Raw genomic sequence first — 24,590 nt, 5'->3', positions numbered from 1 at the left:
AATAAGAATCTGCTCTCCTTGTGACAGAATCAGTTGAAAACATTGGTTATATTACCAAGTCTTTGACTGGAATGTCATATTTGAGACATGTGCATAGACTCAGATATGAACAGACAGCTTTAAGGAACTAAGATTGACTTTATGGAGCCAACAAAGCCCCTTGGAAGAACTGGCCTGGCACCTTGCTTACAGGGTTCCCAGCAACCCTACAGGTGAGTAAGGAAGGTCACTTCCTGGCAGGTGCAGGAACCTCAGGGTACCCTGGGGACCTCGAGAAGAGAGGAATTTACCCAAATCTACAGGTACCGCAGGCAAAACCTGATGGCAAGTCTGGCTTGGCTTTCTGGCCTTGAGAGGCCTTTAAAAGCTCAATCTGAAATTCCTTATAAAAAGTTCCAGCAGAGCACATTTAAAAGAGCCTGTGCTATCAGTGGTTGTTTTTGCTGCACTTATGTAAATAATCAGGCCAACTGTTTTAAAGCTAAACTTATTTTATATTAACAAAAATGAGGGTAATTTTATAGAGAAAGAAGATTTGTCTTTCAATAGTGCAGCCTTATCACTATTAGATTCTAATGCTGTTCACTGTAAAATAGACTAGATCCTGGATTCGAGTTTCCTCAAAATATCTGGCTATGACTCTGAATGTTTCAGTTTTCTCCCATCATTTCAATTAGTTTTACTATTTCTAGTCCTCATACTCAACCATTCATTCTTTTTTGTGTGGGTAATGTGTCTTTTATTTATTCATTTCATTATTATTAAGGTATCATTGATACACACTCTTATGAAGGTTTCACATGAAAAACAATGTGTTATTATATTCATCCATATCATCGAGCCCCACCCCCACCCCATTGCAGTCACTGTCCATCAGTGTAGTAAGATGCCAGAGTCACTACTTGTCTTCTCTGTGCTGTACTGCCTTCCCCATGATCCTCCCCACACCATGTGTACTAATAATATCCCTCAATCCCTTTCTCCCTCCCTCTTCACTCACCCTCACCCACCCCTCTCCTTTGGTAACTGCTAGTCCCTTCTTTTAACCATTCATTCTTAATCTCCTTGTCATGTTTGTTTCCTCCAGAACAAAAAATCCAATTCCAGATGTTGCTCAGACAAGGATTTCAGTCCACCCTAATGCTGATGAAGACGCACATCAGCAACCCTACAACTTAGTTACCTCCTCTTTTAATGTGCCCTTGCCCATGTCTGCCTCTGCTAAAACAGCTCCACTACCCCTCCCTCTCCCTGACAAACAGCAAGGAACTGCTGGACCCACAGGCAGGGACAATGCCCCCCTCAGCAGGAAGCAGTTACAGAAGACTGACTGACACCCACTTTTCCTTGAAAGATTTCAAGGGTCCACATTCCTTGAGGGGTGAAAGAGGTGGGGCAGAGACATGGGACAAGCATCATGACTAACTTTTCCTGCCTTGAATGAAAAATGTTGAGATATAAACAGTACAGTAAGAACAGGAGGGACTCCATTTTAAGGCTAAGATTCCATTTTTAAAAGCAGAGAGTTGAGAAGATTCCTAACATATTCTCTGGTAGTCAGACAATAGCCCAACAGTCTATCTTAAGGCAGGGCAGGCAGTCTTAGCTGATATGTCCCCACTTCTTTGGCCAAGCACTACAAAAGGACCTCCAGTCTCTCAACCTTGCCCCTAGCTGTCTGCTCCAGTATGTTAATGACCTCTTGCTTTGCAGTCCCTCAAAAAATGATTCTTTATCCCACACTATCTCCCTCCTTAGATTCTTGGGGAAAAGGGATACCATGTCGCAGAACACAAAGCTCAACTGGTACAGCAAAAGGTCACTTACCTTGGTCTTGACCTCAGCCCTACCACTCGCTGTATGCCCACCTTCAGAAAACAAGCTATTAATAATCTCCCTTTCCCCACCATGGAGCGAGATCTTCTTTCCTTCCTAGGGTTACTTAGCTATTTTAGACTCTGGATCCAAAATTTCTCACTCATTGCAAACCCCTTTATGAGGCCTCCCACGGGGATCCCCAAGAAAGGGTGACAGAGACAGACTTAATTCCTGCTTTTTTCTGGGCCCTTAAGAGAGCACTCCTCAAGGCACCTGCTTTGACTCTACCTAATCCTAACAAACCTTTCTTTTCTTAACCAGCAAAAAGGGACAAGCATTAGGGCTATTTCACACAGTCATTTGGGGCCTCCCTCCAGCCTGTTACCTATTTGTCCAAAGAACTAGACCTTGTGATAAAAGGCTGGCCTCTCTGCTTACAGGTCCTAGTGTCAGCTGCACTCCTTGTCCCTGAAGCCCCCTCCAACCCTCAAAAAAATTGCCCTCCCCCAGCCCCTATTAGTATATTCCTCTCACCACCTCTCCGACCTTCTCAGCCACCAGCCTCTAACCCTTCTCTCCCCACCCCGAGTCCAAGTCTTACGCTCTCAGCTTCTACAACCCTCTGTTACCTTCTACCTCTCCTGGCCCCATTTGCCTTTATTACCCTCCTCCTTTTCCTCCCCTGCTTAAGTAACCTATTCCAAAGATTTTTATAGGATCAAATGGCGGCCATCTCCCAGGCAACTACTCAACAACACCTCCAAATGGCCTTCCTGCTTCAAAATATCAGAAAACTCCCTTCATCGCCCTCTCTCAGCAGGAAGTAGCCAAGAAAAGAATGGCAACCTGTTTTCCTATACTCCTTTAGAGGCAGGAATGATAGAATCTGGACAGGAGTACTGCCTTTTTAAATAAGCCCACCCACCATCTCAAAGAGACCTAGGTGTCACCTTACCTAGGCTACAAGCAAGCATTCCCCAGAGGGCTCGTCAGCAAGCCACAAGCCCACCTTTTTTTCCCGACCCCTCCCCTCAAAAAGTCTGCCAAAAAACCCTGGCCATAAAAAGCCACTTAGCCTGTAAGAGACACCTTTGTTCTGCTGGTCAGAACAGAGGGGTCCCTCTCAGGTGTAGCAATAAACGTGCTTGGACTGTTGAGCTCGCATCCCCTCTTTTCCTTTCACTGGAGCCAAAGTGTGGGCACCCTTGGGCCTGAGTTATGGTTAGGGCAGTGGGGGTGGGTGGGGATGGGGCACCTGCCTGGAAGTAACAGTCAGGGAGAGACATCAGCTTGGCCGCCACTGGGGTGGGGGGGAAGTTGGTTAACCCATCCGTGGCCTAACATGCATTACCTACTAAGTGCAGGTACCCCAGGATGTCTCTGATCTGAAGAGCAGATATGAGCCAGGCGGGGTTGGAGGCTTTTGGCCGTAGGTTCCGACTTAGGAGAAGGGCAGGCCTGGCAGGAAGTCCCTAAAGATGAGACACTGGTTTGGGGAACAGTTATTCCAGGAAAGACAAGCCCATCCTCAGAGCCACCAAGACAGTGACTTCTTCAGAAATTCATCCAAGATAGCAGCCAAGGAGGGGGACCAGGGAAAGCCTGAGTCACTGGAGGGATCTGGGTCATGGGAGAGGGAGATGGGAAGTGGGGAGGAAAAGAGGAGAGAGAAGGAACTTAACCCTGAGACTATCTAGGGCAGTGGGTATATCCCGGAGGGCAGGGGCTCTGAATGAGGGTGTAGAGCAACACGTCTACCTCTGTAGATACCTAGGATGCCTCCCTCTTTATTTTTTTAACAAAAAAATATCAATTTAGGAAGAACAAAATAGAGATTTTAATCTGCTAATTTAATTTAGAGGCCATATCAGTGTTTGAAAATGCCCAGGGATTATGGTGATTTACAGCTGGGACAGGAATCAGCTGGGGCCTTAGCCTTATCGGGTGTACAGAGAGGTGCCTGCCGGGAAATCCAAATACACTGAAAATAGAGTGTGAAAACCCATTTATAGTCAAAGAGGGGGAAATGGGGCTGGGCCAGGCTGCCTGAGCTCTGCCCTAGGGTAGGGCCCTTCCCTCCGTCCCTCAGGTTTAGAAGCCCTATTTCACCTGACATGTCCTCTTCATCCCCACCACCCATCCCCCACACCTTCCTGGAATTTGTGGGCCCAGACTAAGCCCCTCCTTCAAGAAGCCTTCCTGGACTCCATCCTCCTCACTGACCTCAGCCTCCCTTCATGCTTAAACCTGCTCTGGAAGATAACAGGGAAGATAATGCTTTTGGCATCAGAACACCCAGTTCAAGTTCCAGCTCTGCCGCATCCCTCCACGGCAAGCCAGGCCTTCCACGGGCCTCAATTTTCTCCCTGCCAAATGGGGATAAAAAACACTCCCTCTGGGGCCAGCCCCTGAAGCGTTAAATGAGATAACTGGATGGAAACCATCTCAGCAGATGGAAAGGATCCTATGACCACAGTATTAAACAATTTACTATCTTCTCTTGGGTTATGCCCTGATTGTGTCTGAACTGTTGGCCTTGTCATCCCAGTTTCTCCATGAGCCTGGGGCTGTCTGTGAGCAGGGCTGGGTCTACCTCAGTCCCCCACCCATATCCCTTCATATAAAAAGTCATCCATCCATCCCACCACTCTTCCCTACCCACCCCACAAATATTCCTCAGTGTCTTCCACACACATCCACCCCAAAGAGAAATCTGACTAGGCAAGGTATGGATTCTTCCCTCAAAGTCCTCCCCACCTTGTGTGGAAACAGGTATATGGGCGGACCAAGGCTCAGCTAATGTCTTCATGCTGAGAGACAAGCAGGTGCGTATGGTGGAACACAAGGGATGATGGAGAGAGCTCAGTCCCAGAAGGCTTCAGGGAGGAGGTGGCCTTTGAGCTGGGCCTGGAAGCCTAAGTGGGATTCTGATCTTTGGGGACTGTGGGGAAGGGCATGCTTTGCTTAAAGCAGAAATGTTGCCACCACTTCCTTTACCGTTTTCCTCCAACAAGACTGTGACTTTCTCAATAGCTGAAACATTCTTCTCTCTCCCATCATGTGGCCAAACCCTGGGCTAAGTCATAGTATTCACAACCACATTATAGATGAGAAAACTGAAGCTCAGACAAAGGTGTCCAGGCTGAAGCATAGATTCAAACTTGGGACCCTAATGCCTTGAAGTGTGGGGCCCTGAGGCTATCAGAGCTGCCGGAAGGTATTCACTTGAACCTTGGGTTAAGCATCAACTCTCCAGGATAAGTGAAGATAACTATCACTGAATACCTACTGTGTGTAAGCTGCTTCACAATAATCAGCTCTCTGAGCCTTCAAAAGGATGCTGAGAATGGCTATTATTATTTCCATTTCACAGATGAGGAAACGGATGCCACAGCTAGCACATGTGAGGCCAGGGGCCCAGCTGGATCCGTCTGACTGTAGCCCAGGAGCGAAGCCATTGCCCTTTCTGCCTCAGGAAGGTAGAGGCCCTGCAGGTGCACCCGTTTCAGAGGGAACGGAAAGCAGATTGTCTTCGGGCAGCCTGGGCTCCTTCCTTTGCTTGCTGACACCCAGAAGAGCCTTAACACGTCCTCATGAATGCCTAGAAACACTTTTATGGAGTTGAAAAACAGAAAGTTCCCAAACTATTAATTAACAAAAACAGCCTGCTGATACTTGGAACTCAACAAACAGAAAGGCTCTGACCATTACTCATTTCTTTGTTTTCACTTACACTGTCAAAAAAAGGTGTTTTGTAAAGAACAGCTTCATTGTTCCTAGTTTCTAGTTTCTGAAGTCAGAAAAAAAGAAAAAGTTTTTCAACCACCTCCAGGCATTTTTCTCTGCAGGGAGGTGGGGGCGGGGATAGGAGAAGGGAAGAAGCACTGCTTGAGCATCTACTTGAAACCCAGGACTGTGCTGGGCACATTACTCACAGCCTCTTTAACTTAATTTAATCTTCCCAGCAACCCATTTTACAGATAGGGAAGCTGAGGTTCACGCAGGCTTTGCCTGGAGACATGGCCAATTTGCCAATGGGCTGATTTGTACCCAGAGTCTACATATGTATGCTCACATACACTTGATTGCACGTGTTACAAGGGCAGCAAGGTGGGAGGGATCCTGGCCAGGGAGTCAGGAGCCCTGGATTCTAGTCCCAGCTCAGCCACCAACTCACTGTGTCGCCCTAGGAAGTCTGAGACTCTGGGAAGCCCCTTCCAGCTCTGGTATTTTAGATCCATATGTGCCCTTGCCAGGAAGCCTGGCACCTTCACAGCCCCAGGGGGAGCTTCCTTTCTGCCTTCTGGGGGCCCTCTTCACTGCCCATGGGATGGCTGCCCCCTCACTCCCCTGAAGCAGCCTTACCTCTTGCTGGCTGCCCAGGAGCAGCCTGAAAGGCTCGGCCCACTGATGCCTCTGCTCTCCCCTCTTACCCCATTCCCACATCCCTGCGAAAAGCACTATGGTGGGGCTGGACCTCCCAGGGGGCTGCAGAGCAGGGACCAGGGGCTCACTGGGACTGGGTGCTGGCTGTGCCCCCCCACCAGCTGTGCCTTATGGGGCCAGTGACTCAACTTCCCTGAGCACGCATCTTGCCTCCCTGGGTGCAGTAACGGAGCGGGCCTCCCAGGGTTGTTATGAGGTGTCTGGCACAGCGTGAGAGCTCTCTAAACTATGGTTATGATAATTAATATTCATTCTCTCCCGGGGGTGGAGTCTTTGAGGCTGCTGTTTATGATCATGAAGGCTATGCACTGCTCAAAGGCACAACCGGAGGGGCCAGAGAGGGCAGAAATCTCACCCAGGCTCCACCTGCCACAGCCGTGGGCCGGGAGGAAGAAAGCGTTCTGCAGTCTATACAGAGGCTCCCCAAGCTGTGCCCAGGCCCACCTGGCCCTGGGGCTGCTACTGGTGGGGGAGCGGTCCCCACACCTGGTGGGACTGAGCAGTGTCAGACCACAGCATCTGGAGGCGTGCCCTGCACCCAAAGGGCCAGAGAGAGTGGGCACTCACCGAGCAGCTGGACGCCCCGAGTGAGGCCATAGACGTCCACCAGGGCCCAGAGCGGGTCAGCCGTGCGGACCCCATTGAAGAAGAGCATGGCAGCGGAGTCGTTGATGCGGTGGAACACGCGCCCCTTCTTGTCCACCCAGAAGGCGATGACGTTGCCCTCATTGGCGAACTCCTCTGGCAGGGCCTTGGCCCAGAAGCCGCTCTGGGCCACCAGGTCGGGGCAGGCGTACTTGGGCAGCGAGCCGGGGTGGATGCGGGACGGGTCCTTGCTCGTGAAGCCCAGCCGCAGCGCCCCGCTCCAGCAGCACTGCTTCGTGGTGATCTGGGCGGCGGGGGGCTGGGCCTCAGAGACAGCCCCCGGCCCAGCCCGGCCCCCCCAACCCTGGCAGTGAGCCGGTGGGACGGGAGTGTGCCCTCTCTGCAGACCACCCGCAGGCAGGCTCTCACGGGCAGCCAGGTCCTCTCCCTCCCCGGGGCCGGGCCCCCCAGGCTGAGGAGAGCCAGCGTCCCCTTGGCCACCCCTCCCCCACTCACACAGGGAGGCTGAGAAAGGAGGAAGGAAGAGGGACAAGAAGAGCAGGAGTGGCAGAGGAAGGAGAAGGGGCAGGGTGTCGTAATGGACAGAACAGAAGGCAGTGACTGCGCGAGGAAGCCAGAGGCGGGGGCGCAGCGAAGGGGAGCAGGAGGGAGGCCCCACCTTCAGCCTGACTTGCTCGTAGAGGAGGACCGGGCGGTTACTGAATGTGATGGCGTTGCAGAAGCTGGCCTGCCTCTTGACGGCCTTGTGGCTGAGGTCCATGAGGATCTGGGAGCCCTTGGTGTGCGGGTGGAAGAGCAGCGGCGTGGCCGGGAGCCCCCCGCCGGCGCTGCCCTGCGGACAGTGCTTCTGCTTGTGGTGGCATCGGTGAGAGGTGACAGGGAAGGGGCCCCCAATGGAGTCTGCAAAGGAACAAGCCACAGTGTCAGAGAATGTGCCAGTCCAAAAGCTGGACCAGGGGCCCCTAGGGAAGGGCAGGGCTGGGGCATAAGAGAAGTTGCCCACCACCCCATATTTCCACCTTCACGGCAACCCACCACTACTGCCACCGTTTGCCACCATCCTTCTCCTGTTACCATCTATTGCCACTTCCCACTTCACCACCACCACCATTTATCTACCACCATCCACCATCGTGCTTCACTCATCACCTCCCACCACCACCAAATGACCATCTACTGCTCCTCACTAGTATTTACCCCACCTACTTCCACCATCTACCATGTGATAAATCAGCATTTACTACCAACATCCACCATACACTGTCACTCAGTATCACCTTGTATATTTTATTCAACAAATATTCACTATGTATCTGCTGAATACCAAGCCCTGTCCTGGGCCTTATAGATAGAGGCATGAAACATACATGGATCCTGTCCTCAAGAAGACAACAGTCTAGGAAGGGAGATAAGACACAGTCAGAAATCAAATGGTAGGCAGTGACAAGGGCCAGCAGGATGTACAGGCAGGTCACTCCTCAGGAAGGCCTCCTGGAGGAGGGCAGAGGAGCCGGGCTGGCACAGCTGGGCTGCCATGGCATGTGCTCGTGGGCCTGTGCCCCGGAGGCCAGGGAGGAGGGTGGGACAGCCTCGGCAGCAGCAGCCCCAGGCCGCCTCCCTTCACCCCAGGCCGCCTTCCTGCTTTGCGCTGCCCGTGCCTGCAACATCGTGGACGTGAGGGCCCCTCCACCCACGCTTCCTGACGGAACTCAGGTCTGCCTCCAGAGCCCCTGGCCAGGGAGCCATAGCACTTTCTTCTGCAGACAACCCTACCACACCTCCGAGGATGACGGCGTAGGGAGCAGGGCGTGGTCTAGGAGAAAGCACTTTACAAACAGTGGAGTCTGGTGTCCAGGAGAAAGGGCAGGGAGCAGAAGAACATGGGTGAGGTGTCTGGTGGCTTGTGTCTGTCACTAACCGCCAGTGTGACCCTGGGGATGTCACCTGCCCTCTCGGGCACAACGGCCTCTGAACCTGTGGCTCTAAGATATATATTAGCAGTAACAGCAATATTCATGCACCGACATGGCAGCTGTAGGCAAGAGAGGGGAGGCATTCCTTCTTCCCCAAGATCTGTGTCCCATCCATCAGGAAGGACAGCCCCCGCCCATCCCATCATCTTGAGGGAAGAGACATGGAGGATAGGGGAAGTAGAAAGCCACAGAATGTGACAGAAGCCTTCTGGGATGTTTCAAATTTTGGTCCTTCCAAGGCAGGAATTTAATAATGCAGAAAGCTCCATCAGCATCAGGCTTCCCAGAGGCCTCCTGCTCTCTAAAGGGGAGTGGTGGGTGCTTCCAGGAAGGGGAGAATGACAGGGAGGGAGGAACCTCCAGAACCAGAGCCAGGAAGGCCCCGACTTCAGTCCAGGCCGTGTTTGCGTTGGTTTGCATCACTTTGCATACTTTGCATCTTTGCTTCCTCCTACCCAGAAGGCCCCAGACACCAGCATCCACAGTCCAGCACCAGCCAGACGCCCTGCGTGTAAGAGGTGGGGGTGGCACAAGAAGAGCTCGCCTTGCTCTCACTAAGGAGAGAAGACGAATCAATGGACAGGGCTCAATGGCTTTGAAACCCACCAAGCAGTGAGGGCTGGAATTGCTCAGTGGAGACCCGCTGGAGGGGACCTGCTGGCAGGACCCACTGTCTACCTGGAAGAAGCTGAGGCCCCTGGATAGTGCAGAGCAGGGAAGATCATTCCAGGGACAGGGATGATTGGGGTGAAGAACAAGCATGGCACTGCCTACAGGTGCCCATTAGGCTCAGGCCAGCCTCAGACACGGCTTGACTGTTGCTTTCAAAAAATACCTGCTGGCAAAAGGTAAAGTTACACATTGTTTAGGGATATATATATATGTAGAAATGAAAACATAAAGGGAAAAAATGCCTCTGGATGAATGGACACCAAATTGTGGTACATCTAAACCATAGAATACTACTGAGCAGTAAAAAAAGAATGAACTATTGATATGAGCAGCAACACAGATTTAAAAATAATAATGTCGAGTGAAATAAGCCAGTTTAAAAAAAAAAGCCTACTGACTAGAAAACACTGGGCAAATACGGTGCAGACCCAGAAACCAGAGACCCCGGCCCTGAAAGGACCACTCCCCAGGTCCTCCCTTCTACAGGGAGGGTAAGATTCCTGGGGGACCAAGGGCAGCATAGGCCCACCCACACTGGCTGACAGCAGAACAGATGGAGAAGGCAGGACAGGGGAACTCTAGTCCCTGGGGACACAGTGTACACCCAGACATGCTCATGAGCACACATATACACCTGTGAGCACATGAAGGTGGTCCGGACTCTAGGAGACAAACAACAGAGAGATTTATCCTTTCCCTTTTCCCTTAGGCCAAGAATCACACATTTACATATGTACTGTGCACATATGCATGTATTCATGCACACGTGGATGTACAAAAGAGTACACATAAAATACACATCACACAAGGGCCATGCACATCTAATAATAAAGGCAGCCATTTATCAAGCACTAACACGTGCCTGGCTCTGAACTGGGAGTTTTTCATACACTTCTCAGTTTCACCCTCACAGCAAACTCAGGAAGTAGGAAGGGACATTGCTAGCCCATTTTATTGGTGCCAAAGATGAGCCTCCAAGAGCCTGAGTGGCTTGCCCAAGGTCACAAAGCCAGCAGGAAGAGCCACTAGGAGCCAGACTCAGGCAAATGACTGCAGGGCCTGTGTCATGGCCACTCAGCATCATTATCCAAGAAAGCATGGGTTTGGTGTGCTGAATACATTTTTTAGTCATTAAAATATGGTCATAACTAGTAAAACAGGGGGAAAAGTGTTCATGTACCATGTACAATCACCTTCTGTAGCACATTGGGGGACTCCCGGCATTCTGTTATGTTGCTTTAACCATATACATGTGTATACTGCCAGAACACAGAAATGCAAACCTTGTTTTCATACACTGCCCTCCTACATGGCTGCTAGGGTGCAAACAGTGCAGCCAATGTGGAAATCGGCTTGGCATTGTCCTATAAATACCTACCATACAACCCAGCAATCCCACTCACCCGAGAGAAATGAAAACACACCCGCACAACGACCTCTACACAAACACATGACAGCTTTACTCATAATAACCCCAAACTGGAAACCGCCCAAATGTCCTTCAGCTGGTGAATGGACAGATGGAATGAGGTACAGCCACACAAGACATTCTACACCGCAATAAGAGTGAACGGAGCTATGATACGACGACAAGGAGGAACCTCAAAAGCCCACTACATGGTCTAAGCCAGACACAGAGGCTACACGCAGTCTGATTCCATTTGTAGGACACTCTGGAAAAGGCCAGACCACAGAGCTAGAGAGATCAGTGTGCATCACAGTTTGGGGAAGAGGAAGACCCAGAGAACAAGGGGAGTTTTCACGGTGACAGAAATGTTCTGTGCCTTAATTGTGGCAGTGGTTACACAATTTACACATTTGTCACAATTCACCACACTATACACTTACGAAGGATAAATTTTATCATCTATAAATTATACCTCAAAAGCAACAATAGCTAATAAGCCACGGCTTCATTAAGATGGAAAAAAAGGAGGCTGGACTCTGACCACAGGCCTCGCCTCCCCACTGCAGGCAGCACCTGGGATTGGGACCATCGAACAGGAGCCCCCGCAGCCTGCTCAGGCCTGCCCTCCCAGCCTTCAGTTCCTTCCACCTCTTTGAAGTGGGGTTGCTGTTGCCTGCCCCCACGGCTATGTAGAGAGCACTTCAACCACTACAAGCACCTTCGTGGATGGCTGCACCTGCAAAGCCCCACGTCTGCCCCTGTCCACACAGGATCATCCCTGAGGCCATCAAGACAGGTGCAGGGACTGTCCCTGGAACTGTCCTCAGCCCTTCTTCACCGTGCAATCAATGCCCACTAAGCCACCCTGGTAGGGACACTGCAGAGACCCTCTCTGGCCTGCTGGGCATCTCCTGCCCATGGACCGTGGTCACTTGCTGCTTGGCAGGCTCCAGCTGAACTCCTAACCCTAACCCACTAGCCCCACCATGTTCCCAGCAGTCTCTGAGCATCCCACATCCAACCCACCCATCCCACCTCAGAAATAAACATCACTGTGCTCTGACCCCTCCTGTCCTCACTGCTGCCATGGCCCTAGCCCAGGCCTCACCACTTCTCTTTGAACAAGGGTCAGAGCACAGCCACATACAACCACGTCAGCTCTGTCCTGCACGCCTCCAGGAAGGTGCTATTCTCATGGACTGTGCTAGAAATGGTGCCCTCAGAGGTGCCCAGCATGGCAGCCCTGATCAGAATGCCCACCACCCACCCAACCCCTGCTGTCCCTGCTTCTGCTATCTCCCTCCTCCATCTCAATTGGCTTTATTATCTGGGGGAGGAAGAAAAGAAAGCAAAATGAGAATTAACCCTGAGCACAGCTCTGACACCAAGGGCCAGAGGGGCAGCTGGGCAGATCTTCTTCCCTATACCATTCACAAGTGCTCCGTCCCTGCCCTTTGACATACACTATGACCCCTTAAGGTCCCCATTCTGTGGATGAGTGAGTTGCGATTTAGACTAGTTAACCAACTTGCTTGAGATCACACGGCAATTAAGTGGCAGAGCTGAGACTTGAGCCCTGGTCTTGCAACACCATGTCCAGTGCTTTACCCTCCCTACTCAGCGTCTAACCCTAGAGTTCATTTTCCCCATGAGTCTAAGATGGCAGGTGTAGTGGGGACGGGCTGCTTGGAGAGGGTGCCACCACAGCGAAGGGCCTCGAAGATGCCTGACCTGTGCCCTGCACCACTGCTTCCCCAGTGGCCAGTGGCCCTGGAAGGAGCCCAGCCTCAGCATCTGGTTCCCAGCAGAGCTCCCAGGGAGGCCCCCTTAGTGACAGGTTTACAAGCTCCTCGGGAACCACAGTGGGGGCAACCCCCTCAGGCGAGGCTGCTGCTGACCCAATGGAAACTCCTCCCCACAGCCCATTCTTCCCGGGCATTTATGAGCTGCCAGACACAAGACTGGCCAGCCCTCTGGGCGACCCTCAGCCAGCTCAGACCACATTCCTGCCTCCCAGCCTCTTGGCAGGATCCCGGGGGAAGCACAATGTAACAGACACAGTGTAGCCAACAGAGTGACCTCCCCACCGCGTGCCACTCTCTGCCCAGAACCATCCTGGCAGAGCCCCGGATGCCTAGGCTGGACTGAGCTGGGCTGCCAATGAGAGAAAAGGGGGGAGAAAACCCCACAATGACCCATCTCTATGTGACTTAACAGCGTCTTCATTAGGCCCCCAATGCCACTATGACACATGTCCTCAGAAATGAAGTCAAGGCCACCCAGCCAGAGTAAAGGGCCCAGATTGGACCCAGGCATGCTGCCTCCAAACCCAGCAGCTCTGTCATTAACTGCAAGACCTCTGGGAGCCTCACTCTTCTCATTTGTAAAATGGGAGTCACCATAGACCTTCCTCGTGGGATTCTTGTGAGGATTAAATGAGATGATGGTGAGTGTAAAGCTTACCCAGTGAGTGGTTGCAATAATAATGTTATATATGATAATTCTAATTAATTATATAACACTATATGTAATGTCATAAAATATGGTGTCACTGTTAATTATGTAATAGAATATGTACATTATATTATATAATATATAAATGCATCATAAATTATATAACGATAATTACTACTATTGATGTCAATCTGTGCTCTCTACACCTTTGCTCAAGCCATTCCCTTGTCCCTCATTTCTCCTCTCCAAACCCACCCATCTTTCAAAGCCCAGCTGAATCCCACTGCGGACAGGATCACCTTGTTATGAACCCATTGCTTTGCTCTTGCCTGATCATTTGCATCTCCTATGAGGGACACTTATCCCACTTTCTGGTCGATAGGGTGGGACAGAAAGCATGAGCAGGAAGCAAGAAGCCTGGGGTTCAAACTCTGGCCACACCACAGACTTGCTGTGTGACTTTGGACAAGTTGCTTTACCTCTCTGGACCTTGATTTCTTTCTCTGTAAAACGGGGTCAGTAGAGCTGCCCTGTCCACCTCTTCAGGTTCTTATGATGCCCCAAAGAGATATGAAATATCTCATGCATGTGAAATAATTTTGCCGACTTTAACACCTGTACCTGACATAGAGTCTTATTTTTTCTTATAAAAGCAACCACCACCACCATAGGAAATGATCAGGGCCTTGCAGCCCAGTGACAGACCAGATGCTTATGTTTTAATTTATCCCAAACACACTAATCCTGGACTGCCAGGGTGGTCCTGATTTGGACCAGCTTATATGCATGCATTGAACAGGACCCTCTCTGGAAAAGGGACTCTGGGAGCCAGCCCACAGGCTGAGAGAGCAGGTGGGGGGGCTCGAGTGAGAGAGATGATGATAAAACTGGGCACCTGTTGACTTCTCTGGGTTCCTTAAAGGGAGCTACCTCCTTCACCTGCCTCTTGCCTCCAGGCTTGGCCCAAGCCCATTTCTCTGCTGGGAACCTTTCCTTCCTTCTTCCTTCCCATATACTTGTCATCCTCTTTAGACCTTGGTTTTAAAGTCCAGTTTCTCCCAGAGGTCTCTCTGACCCAGTCCAAAGTAGGGGCCCAGCTGTGGACCTCCAGGGACCCCATGTATTCCTAACAGAGTATCCAGCACTGATGCATCCTTTCTCGACTCCAATTCCTCCAAAGAGTTAAGCCCAAATGCCCTGAGGCATCCACTGCTTGCACTACATGGACTTGTCTTCTCCACACCCAGAATGGCTCTGGTTATGTGCCATCCTTGGCAGAGTTAAGAAAAGAGCCACTCAGATCATTTTCTGTGCTCTGTGGTGCAGCATTCTGGCTAGGAAAGGCTACGGGCTTATTTGTGTCTGTTTCCCTAATGGACTGTGAGCCTCCTAAGGGCAGACACCACTGTCTTTTTTACTGCTGTTTCCCCACAACCTAGACCTCAGAGCACATAACAGGTGCTCAATAAAAGTTGTATGAACAGCCACTATCCAGTTCTTCAATCCACTGATCAATTGGCAAGTATCCAGGATGCCCCCACTTGGTGCCTTGCCCTTTCTGGTGTCCTGTGGAGAAACTAGAGAAAGAGAGGACTAAACGGACAGCGTCCTTCACTGCTCAGCACCTAGATCCCACACTACATGCCTGACAACAGCCCTGCCTGTTCAAGAACCTTCAAAAGCTCCCCACTTGCCTGCAGGAAAAAGAATTGCTTCTTTCTTGTGTATCAGATACTGCAGCAGATGCCTTTCATATACATTCTCATCTTGCCTGCCCAATCCCTGAACAGCAGTATCTGTGGGGAACAGCCCCTGAGATGGCCCAGTGATCCCCACATCCACCTCTTGACAGTCATCCCCCTTTGTAATCCCTGACTCAGCAACTAACTTCTAATGAAGTGAATGTAGCTGATGTAAATGGGAAGTTACACCCATGACTGGGTTATAAAAAGCCTCCAACTTGCTCACTCTGTCTTGCTTCTCTTGGGTCCCTCCTTCTGGGGGAAGCCAGCTGCCATGTCATGAGGTAGCCCTGTGGAGAAGCCCCCATGGTGAGAGACAAGAAGTACCAATAACCCTGTGACTAAACTTGGATATGGATCCCCCTCCAGGCAAGCCTTCAGATGAGACCACAGCCCCAGCCAATAACCTGGTTGCATCCTCCCAAGAGACAATAAGCTGGAGGCTCCTACCTAAACTGTCATGACTGCCAACCCACAGAAACTGTGAGATAATGAAATATTTACTGTTTGAAGCCACTAATTTGGGGGGTAATTTGTTACATGGTAACAGATATGTTACACAGCAACACCGTATCAATTAGTCCCATCTTATAGATATGGAATCAGAGGCTCTGAGCGGTAATAACTTGCTCAGGGTCATAACTAGGGAGAGGCAGAGCTGGATTCTGCATTCAGATCTGTCCCTCTGTGCAGCCAACCTCAATGAGCCCTAGCTAGCTGGCCGGCACCCTCAGACTCCTCTCCACCAAGGGACCCTCCACCTCACCTTCATCAGTGTCTCCATGACCTCTTTAGCCCCCATGCATATGGACCTTTGCTGTCTAGGGCTAGGGACCACGTTAGCACCCCTCCATCTTCCCCGGAGTGCCTGGCCATGCATGCGTACAGCCCATTCTGCTGCTCCCCGGACAACTGAACGAGTTCATGATGACAAGGTGGGCGAAGATGCGTGGCAGGGAGTGGGAAGGATCGGCACATTTATAGCCAGTTAATTTCCACACTGAACCTCCTGTTCTCAGTCACTTTGGGACACCCCAACCTCCGACTTCCCAGCAGCAGAGGTGTATACAGCTGTGCCTCCCACTGTCCTCACTGCCAGGAGGGGGCCAGTCCCCCTCCTCCCCCCACCCTAAGAGTCCAGAAGGGGATTCCAGATAACTGTTCTGGGTTCAGCTCCCTGTCTGCCTTTCCATTGCTTTCCCAAAGCCCCCAGGCCTGGCCTGAGAGAATGAGGGGGAGTGTGGCTTAGTCACATATATCCACACACCATGTAGACCACCACCCGTAGTTCCCCTTACACAAATCCACCCTCACGGCCAGTGGGGGTGCCTACTGGTGGACTCAGTGCCAAGGGCATATTCTGTCTTGGGGGCCCACAGGGGCTGGAGGAAGCCGAAAATGCAACCTCAGTCCTTGGAGGCAGCCAGGTGCTTGTGTGTGTAGGCACACACAGGCGTGCAGGAGCCCCCAGGGAAATGTGCACAGGAGCGCATCCGTTTAGAGTGCGTACTATACACCAGGTATGCCACCCTTTCGCCTATTAGCTCATGGAATCATTCTCCAACCTTGTGGGTTAAGCTTTCCATCCACAATTTACAGACATGGATGTTGAGACCCAGACTCAAATGAAGGGACTGGCCCAGAGTTACACAACGAGTAAGAGTGGAGCAGCATTGAACTCTCACCAAGAATCCCCACCCCACTGCCCTTCCTCTCCAACCTCGCCTGGCCTCATTGCCCCGGCTCTCTCTGACAGATCCACCCCACCTGCCCCTTGGGGCCACCTGTAGCCCCGACTGCCGTGTGTCCAGCAGCCCTGGGCCCGTACCCCATACTTCTCCCTCTTACTCAGTGGCCAAGCACCTGCTGGGTGCCCACTAAGGTGCTGGGCTAAGAGACTACGGAGATAATCAGACTACTCCACACCTGCAAGCTCCCCTCGGCCTAAGTCTCCAGAGCTGCCGCCAGGAGACAGGTGGCTCCTCTGGGCTAATCTCATGGGGCCACTTGATGAGCTTTCCCTGCTGTCCGTCTGAGAATTAAGGAACCTGAGGAGAAGAAGTGGAAGTCAGCTGCAGAAAAAAAACAAGGCCTGGCTTCCCCTCTGAGCTGTTAGCTGCGTGACCTCAGTTAGCCAGTTCCTTTCTGGGCCACAGCATCCCCCGTCTGGGAAAGGACAGAGAGGCAACCAGTCTCTCAGGTCTCTGCATCCCAGCATTCTAGGTCTGGCTGATCCAGAGACCAATCTGGAAGTGACTTGTATGTCTGGGCGCATATTTGTGTGTCGTCTGCACATCAGCCCCTCAGCAACGGACCCATCCTTGCCCTGGAGGGGGGAATGTTGAAGGAGGCCCCCAGGATCCCTGCTGCCTCCCTCTGTGCCCTCCCCAGCCCCTGATCCTGCCCTCAAGACTGGGAGCAGCTCTGAAAATCTTCCGGATGAGAGAGATCAAGCATGTAACTGCCGAAACCATTTCCAAATGGAAATTCATTTCTCCCATGGGTCCCCTGCCAGACTGGTCCCAAAGGAGCCCAACTCCTTACCACCAGCCCTAACACACACACACACACACACACACACACACACACGGCTCATGCACAAACACTGACATCAGCAGGATAACAAGGACATGTCACACGTAGGGAGCACCACAAATGTGGCTGCTCACACATGGGAACACAGACACAACACAGAATCCATTCAGTATTACACAGATAGGCACACACACAGAGAGGCCCCAAACACAGATGCACATTCTGCAGATACCAAAAACACAGACAGCCAAAACATATCCACAGACACATGACTAGATAAACCACCCCCCCACACACAGTCTGCAGTCCTCTCCATCAACTCCCCATTACCTCTGTCACCCAGCAATCCAAAATCTTCAGCTTGAACCAAACCAAAATCCCAAGGCCCAGAGTGAAAATACAATCAAGAGCTATGTAACTGTCTTCAGGAGTCAGACTGAGGGCGGAGGGCATCCCTAGGGAGGAGCAACCCTCTGCATCCCCCACTGCCCCCCTCACCTCCCAGGAGGCAAACGGTGTGGTTTCACATAGGTATGGCCATGGTGAGGACATGCATGCATGGGCTCTGGCTCAGGGGTAGCGGGTACAGGCAAGCACCCCTCTCCACAGCCCCGACTCCTACTGTGTTTGAAGGTAGACTGAGCAGGGGCTGGGGCCAGCGCAGTGGGCGCCCAGCCTGAGGATGGTGGTCCTGGCCAGGGAGTTGAGGCCTTTGATTAGCACTCACCTAGGGCCACCCAGCCTCCTGGAGTTCTCAACACGCCCCAGGCCATTGGCCTGTCCCAGAGAAAGAGGGAGGGAATGCGACCCTGGTCTCAGAAGACCTTTCCAAGGGCTTTGGTTTTCCCCACTTGAGTCCTACTCGCATTGTCTCATGTAATCCTCTCAACAATCCTATGAGGAAGGTACTATTATTAGCCCATTAACAGATGAGAAACCGAGGCTCAGGAAGACACCCGTCCTCACTATAATGCATGTCTACCCCAAAGCATGAGCTCTTGAAGGCTGATGCCCTCCCAGGGGTTCTCGGGGTCCTCACTCCCCTCTGCAGCCTGTGCTCCGAGGGAGCTGGGGGACAGTGTGCTATGTCCTGAGCCTGGCCTGAGGGCCTCTCTGTCCCTCCCAAGCCATGGGCTTGCTCAAGTCTGACTCCAGTGGAAAATGCCAGTCGGCTCCAGACCCTCTGCCAACAGTCCCCGCTGGGGCCAATGAGCCCTGGGAAGAGCCCCCGCCCCACAGACGGGCAGGGACAGGCCCAGGTCAGCCCAGTCCGAGTCTCAGGCCAAGGCCCAGGCCACTGGCACTGCCCCTGGCCTGCTCTGGATTATGTGTCTTCTAGGGCCTTCCATCTGTCACTTTAGCCCTCCAAGCCCAGGACGAAATTCATTTCCTTTTAAGAGAGCCAATGATTTGCTATTCCCATGTCTCCTTCCCTGCCTTTTTCTTTTTTAATTAGAAATTACTGTCTCAAAGTCCAGAGCCCGGAAGGGGCAAGCCCCCTGGTCACGGGTCACAGCCACAGCCTCCCACCTGCTCCTGCCGTCACCTTTCCTCCCTGGGCCTCTCCCAGGCTCCTCGGAGCCCGCTGCCCTCAGCACATGGAAGCTGCCCCTTCTGATGCCCTGTCTGAGGCAGGGGCAGCCCTACACCCAGGTGAGTGTGGCAGGAACTCCCCAAGGTCTGCCCCCGCTGCTCTGGTGCTAGCCCGTTTGTATAGGACCCCCAGCTCCCCCCGGCTGTGTCTTCCCCTTCTGGGTCTCCCACATCAGCCATGTTCCTCCCATGACTACAGCATGCAGCCCAGGCAGATGAGGGGACAGCAGTCAGGTAAAGCCGGAGCCCTGTGAGTAGGGAGCCAGCCGGAGGTCCTCCCTTCCACCCTGTCACCTACCTGCCCGTCAGTCTGTCCGACCGTGGGTGTGAACCTCGGGGTCAGAAGTTTGTCGGTGTCCCCAGCAGAGCACACGCTTTGAGAACCCAAGTCAGGCAATGTAGGGGTCTGTGATTTGCACACCCATGTGCTTAGCATGAGCCAGCAGAGGTACACATCCACAGACACCTCCGGTGCCCACTAGTGCACACACACACATGCCCACACAGCTCCCCACAGCTCCATCAGGGAACACAGTGCTGACCTCCATGGCCTGCATCCCAGGATCCAGACAGATCCCCCCAGCTGCCTAACTGTCATTTGCCTCAGTTCTAGGAGATGGGGGTGGAGACACCTGGGACCTCACCTCCCACTTGGGGGCTGGTCAGCACCCTGGGGAGGTAAGACAACACGGAGACTTTGTGGAGAGACTCCCTCTGCCAGCTGCCAGGGAAAGCCCCCATCTTCCTGCTTTTTCCAGCACCCCCTTGCTTTCCTCTGCCTCAGTGCCCACCACCCAAAGCCACCGCCCCCCACAGCCCCAGAGCCCTCCAAGGAGTGCAGAGGTAGGGGAATGACCATGCCCTCAGCCCCAGGTCCCCTGGCCCCAGCCCCCCAGCTGGTCCCCAGACTGGGCTGGGCGGACCCCCAGGCATCAGCTGGGGGCCTTACCGTGGAGGGCGCTCCGGGTGATCTGTCCCCCCATCTCAGGCAGCAGGCGGCACAGCCACCTCCGTTTGGCCGGCTGGCCTCGTCACACCCTGGCCGCCAGCTCCTCTCCTCCTGCCGCTCCCCCTCCCCCGCGGCCAGCAGCCGGCATGGCAGGGCTGAGCGTGCCCCTCCCTGGCTCTCTCCCCAGCACAGCTGACTGCCTGTGAGGCCAGCCACACACGCATACACACACCCGCACACATACACACATGCACACCCCTCTGGCCTTGCTCACCACTGCCTTCCGGCTCCCACCCACTCTCAGAGCCTCCCCCACCTCCGCGCTGGTACAGGCAATGGGATCTGTCATGTTTATTTACATAAGGAGGAGGAGACTGGAGGCTTCCTGAAATAGCCGAGCTCCAGAGAGCGCTGGAGATGCCCCAACCAGAGCAGATATACACACAGACACACACACACACACATGCACATTCTCCATCACACACCTCCTCACTGGTACACACATACACAACCTCACCATTTGCCCACTCCTACAGTCACTCACATGCCATATATACCTTCTACATGCAGACACTGGACAAGGTGATAAGTATGCCATGGGAGCAGCACAGACGTCTGCCCTGCCCTCATGGGGCTGGCAGTCTGGCTAGGAGAGCTGAATAACAAACAGCTAACACAGGCTCTACTGCAAGTGCTTCGGAGTATGAACTCCTTCAGTCATCATGGGCTGGATGGAGAGGTCCATATTACTGTGTTATCAAAAGGTGCCATTGTTAGTATTATCTTACAGATGACAAAGCTGAGACAAAGAAAGGTTACTAACCTAGGAAGTGGCAGGGCTGGGATGCAAACCAGGTTCCATGCTTTTACCCCCATAACAAATCGTCCCTTTGCTCACAAGCATATAAAGTCACAACCAATATATACAGACCATACTATGTGTCTACACCATGTCACATGTACATGTACAAACAGTCTCATACATACTCATGAGCGTTTACCACGAGCACGCACACTTAGCTGCCTTCTGCCCACAGATACACACTCACACCATTCCATACCACCTCGCAATGTACATGCTTCACATATGCACATTCCCACACACTCATGTAGTCCTGGAGAAATCTTGAGGTGCAAAACCTGGCACCCCATACTCAGGGGAGAGGGAAAGGTGCAGGCAGAGAAGGCAGAGGTGGCAGGAAGGCAGGCCCCTCCAGCTCAACAAGCATGCCAGGAGCTCAAGTCATCACCAAAATAGTGGCCGCTGTGCATTGAGTGCTCGTTGCACACTGGCACTGCACGTTCTCTCTGATTTATATTCCAGGTGGCAGGGATCACCGTTATGTCCATTTCACAGGAAAGAAAGTTGAGGCTCTGAAAGGCTCAGAAACTTGCCTGCAGTTGTCCAGCAGGTCACGGGCAAAGTCAAGACTTAAGCCTGGGTCTACGGACAGCCTCACAGTCCATTACCCTTTGCAGGCTCTCTGCAAGATAGGGACCTCTCCCAGGAGAACAGGACAGCTCCCTCCTCCCAGGCCCCAGCCTGGCCCTCAGCCGCTGTCCTCAGGTCAGGGATCTGGGTTCCCAGAGAAAGATCTGGGTGGGGAGGGAAGGCCAGTGGGTAGAAAGGTGGGGCTAGGGAAGAGCCATGGAACAGGCATAGGTGCCCCATGTCAGATGGAACTGAGAGGCCTGGGCACCATGAGGGACTGTGCTCAGCCCTGAGACCTTACTTCAGGACCCTGCTGCCAGCACCTTGCATGGCTCTGGGGGAGGGGCATTCAGGCTGACCTAGGTCATCAGCCAGAGGGCTACGCAGGCCCTGGGTGAAAGGCCCATAAGCCCAGCATGCCAATGCTCCTCACAGACCAGAGGCAGGCCTGAGACTTCTCCCTGCAGAAGCTGCAACACCTGATTCCACACAAGGCTGCCCCTTTGCTGGTGACAATGTCTAGCCACACATATACACACGCACACACACGTAGTTCCTCTGGGTGGGGGAGGGAGGCTGAGTCAAAGTCTGACAGAGAGGAAATACCCCAAACTGCTTTTGTGGGATAAATAATCATAACAGCACACACAAGGCCTGACTGTGTGCCAGGCAGTCCTAAGCACATTACACACATTAACTTGTCCAATCCTCAAGAGATGACCCCAGCGCATTTCACAAATAAGGAAATCGAGGAAAAAAGAGGCTGCTCTGGAGGCTGTTCCTGCAACAGCAGAGTCAACACCCCTTAACCTGCCTGCTTGTTGATGCACCTGCCTGGGCCTCTCCCTCCCAGCCCCTCCCACAGGGCCAGCCTGGGCTTCCCAGCCACCGAGCCCTGGGAACACCTCTTCCGGAAAGCCTCCCTAGGGCCCCAGGTACACAGTGAGTTCCCCTTCCTGGAGCTCTTCTCTCCTGTGAGCCCAGACTATGCTTCTCCCAGACCCTCATCTTACTCTGTCCTACACAGAGACAGCCATGGCCTAACTGTGGCCTTATCTGCTTGCTCTGGCTTCTCCTGGGTACACCTCAACAATTCAACCTGACCAATGTTTATTGAGGATCTACTTACTAGGTGCCAGACACTAAGCTGGAGGTGCAATGATGATCAACAATAGACAGGCCCTGGCTCTTGTGGGCTTACAGTTCAGAGGGAAATAGACATTTATCAAGTAGTCTCACTAAGGAACAAATAATCAGAATCCTACAAAAGTGTTCTGAAAGAAAGGAGCAAGGTTCTGGAGGGCTCAGGGCAGGCTTTCCTGAAAAGCAATGGAAGTATAAATAGATACGTCCACACGTTGTGGAGGTAGGTTAGGAGGGAGTGCTCCAGAGGGTGAGTACAACATGTGCAAAGGCCCTGTGGCTGAAGGGAGCCCTGCACATTCAAGAACCAAGGTTGGTATGGCTGCAGCATGGACAGCAGGAGGAGCCTGGGGAAGTTTTCTAGTAGAAATCCATGGTGGTCTGGGGACACACCAGGAGGGCTTCAAAGAGCAGGGTGAATAATCTGGCCTTTTTTTAGAGCAATAAGGAAACCCTGACAAGTTTCTGCAGGAAGGCAACAAGACCAGACCTGCATTTCTAAAAGGTCACTCTGCCATCTGGTGAGGAGAATGCATGGGAAGGGGCAAGAAGGCACCAGGGGAGACAGTGGCTGCATCCAGCAGCATGGGGCCTGCACCTGGCTCACCGGCACTCCCCCTCAGGCCCTGCATCATGCCTGCAAAGAGCAGGCACTTTGGAAATAGCTCACAAACAGAACTGAATTCACATCATTATCTGGAAACAGGACTCGGGGAAAATAACCAAGCAGTGGGTGTGAGGGCTCAGCATACCTACTGTTCCTCAAATGGGCACTGTAGCCCCTCTCTCTAGCCCCTTGAAAATGAAGTAATTAGTTGGGGGTGGGCTGGGCAGCCCCTGGGCCTTCACAGCAACACTCTCTTCAGGGGTTGCCCAGCAGCCTTGGGTCCTGTTTCCTACATTCTACTTCCCCTATTTAAATAGGAAGTGGTGATGCCCTGGGTCCGAGGGTGTCCCTACTACCTCCTCAGAGCTGTGGCCAGGCCTCTGCAGATGATGCAGCCGCCAGCGCTGCACCCCTTCTGTTTTATTCCCTGGGGCATCCTATAACATTCCTGTTACAGGATTCTGTTACTAAAAGGATTCTGTTACTAAAAGGAGCAAGAGAACCACTGACCTCCATCCGCCATTCACCATGACCACTAGCGACCCACTGCTGAACAAAGCCCGACTCCCCACCCTTCAGAAGCCAAGCAGGGGCCATGCTGGATCAAGGAATGAGGTTTCTGTGGCTCTAGTTGATTTATTTCAGTGTTCTGTGCTACAGCCAGAAAGAATGGAAAGGGGATGTGAAAGAGGAATGGAGACTCAGTTGCAAATTTACAGAAGAGGTTATAAATGCTACCATTTACTGACCACATCCTATGTGCCAGGCAGGGTGCTGTGTTTCCCATACATGATCTCACCTCAGCCCCACAACATCCCTGAAGGATTATAATCATCCCTATCTTGCAGGCTATAAAACTGAGGCTCCAAGAAGTTACACCAAAGGCAAGACAAGTTGGAACTCAAACCCAGACTTGCCCATATCAAAACTCATGCTCTATCCAGGAAAGGGCAGGGGCAGGGGCTCTACCTGCTTAAGGAAGAGAAGACAAGGGTATCACAGACTTTCTCCTTAAGGAACCGGAAGGGTTCTATGTGGAAGCAGAGCTAGGAATTTTCCAGAGGACAGAGGGTAACATCTAGGGGCAGAGCTTAAATGAAGGCCAGACAGACAAAACTAGACATCCTGTCCATTAACTGGAGGGCCCACCCTGGAAAGCTTGTACAAAGTAGACAGACCCATCTGTGACCTGGCGGGGGGCTGTGCCACCTC

The 24,590-nt window shown here is 52.4% G+C and overlaps 1 protein-coding gene across 3 annotated transcripts in view; it reads right to left on the bottom strand.

Moving 5' to 3' along the window:
* Positions 1-24,590, bottom strand: part of NEURL1 (neuralized E3 ubiquitin protein ligase 1) — a 93,777-nt gene that overhangs the window by 28,113 nt on the left and 41,074 nt on the right. The window contains exons 1-3 of one of the 3 annotated variants that reach the window (XM_036898468.2): positions 20,197-20,535; positions 7,529-7,770; positions 6,832-7,153 (exon numbers count right to left, since the gene is read on the bottom strand). In XM_036898468.2, coding sequence (XP_036754363.1) covers positions 6,832-7,153; positions 7,529-7,770; positions 20,197-20,230 — 598 coding nt within the window. In that variant the 5' untranslated portion in view covers positions 20,231-20,535. Of the gene's footprint in view, positions 1-6,831; positions 7,154-7,528; positions 7,771-9,521; positions 9,670-20,196; positions 20,536-24,590 lie in introns of those variants that run through there. The other 2 variants (XM_036898469.2, XM_036898467.2) reach the window with 2 other exon arrangements.

The sequence above is a fragment of the Manis pentadactyla genome, chromosome 8 (assembly GCF_030020395.1).
Source record: "Manis pentadactyla isolate mManPen7 chromosome 8, mManPen7.hap1, whole genome shotgun sequence".
In the NCBI taxonomy this organism is placed as follows: Eukaryota; Metazoa; Chordata; class Mammalia; order Pholidota; family Manidae; genus Manis; species Manis pentadactyla.
The sequence above is the reverse complement of the archived record's forward strand: the minus strand, read 5'-3'. Positions and strand labels throughout refer to the sequence as shown.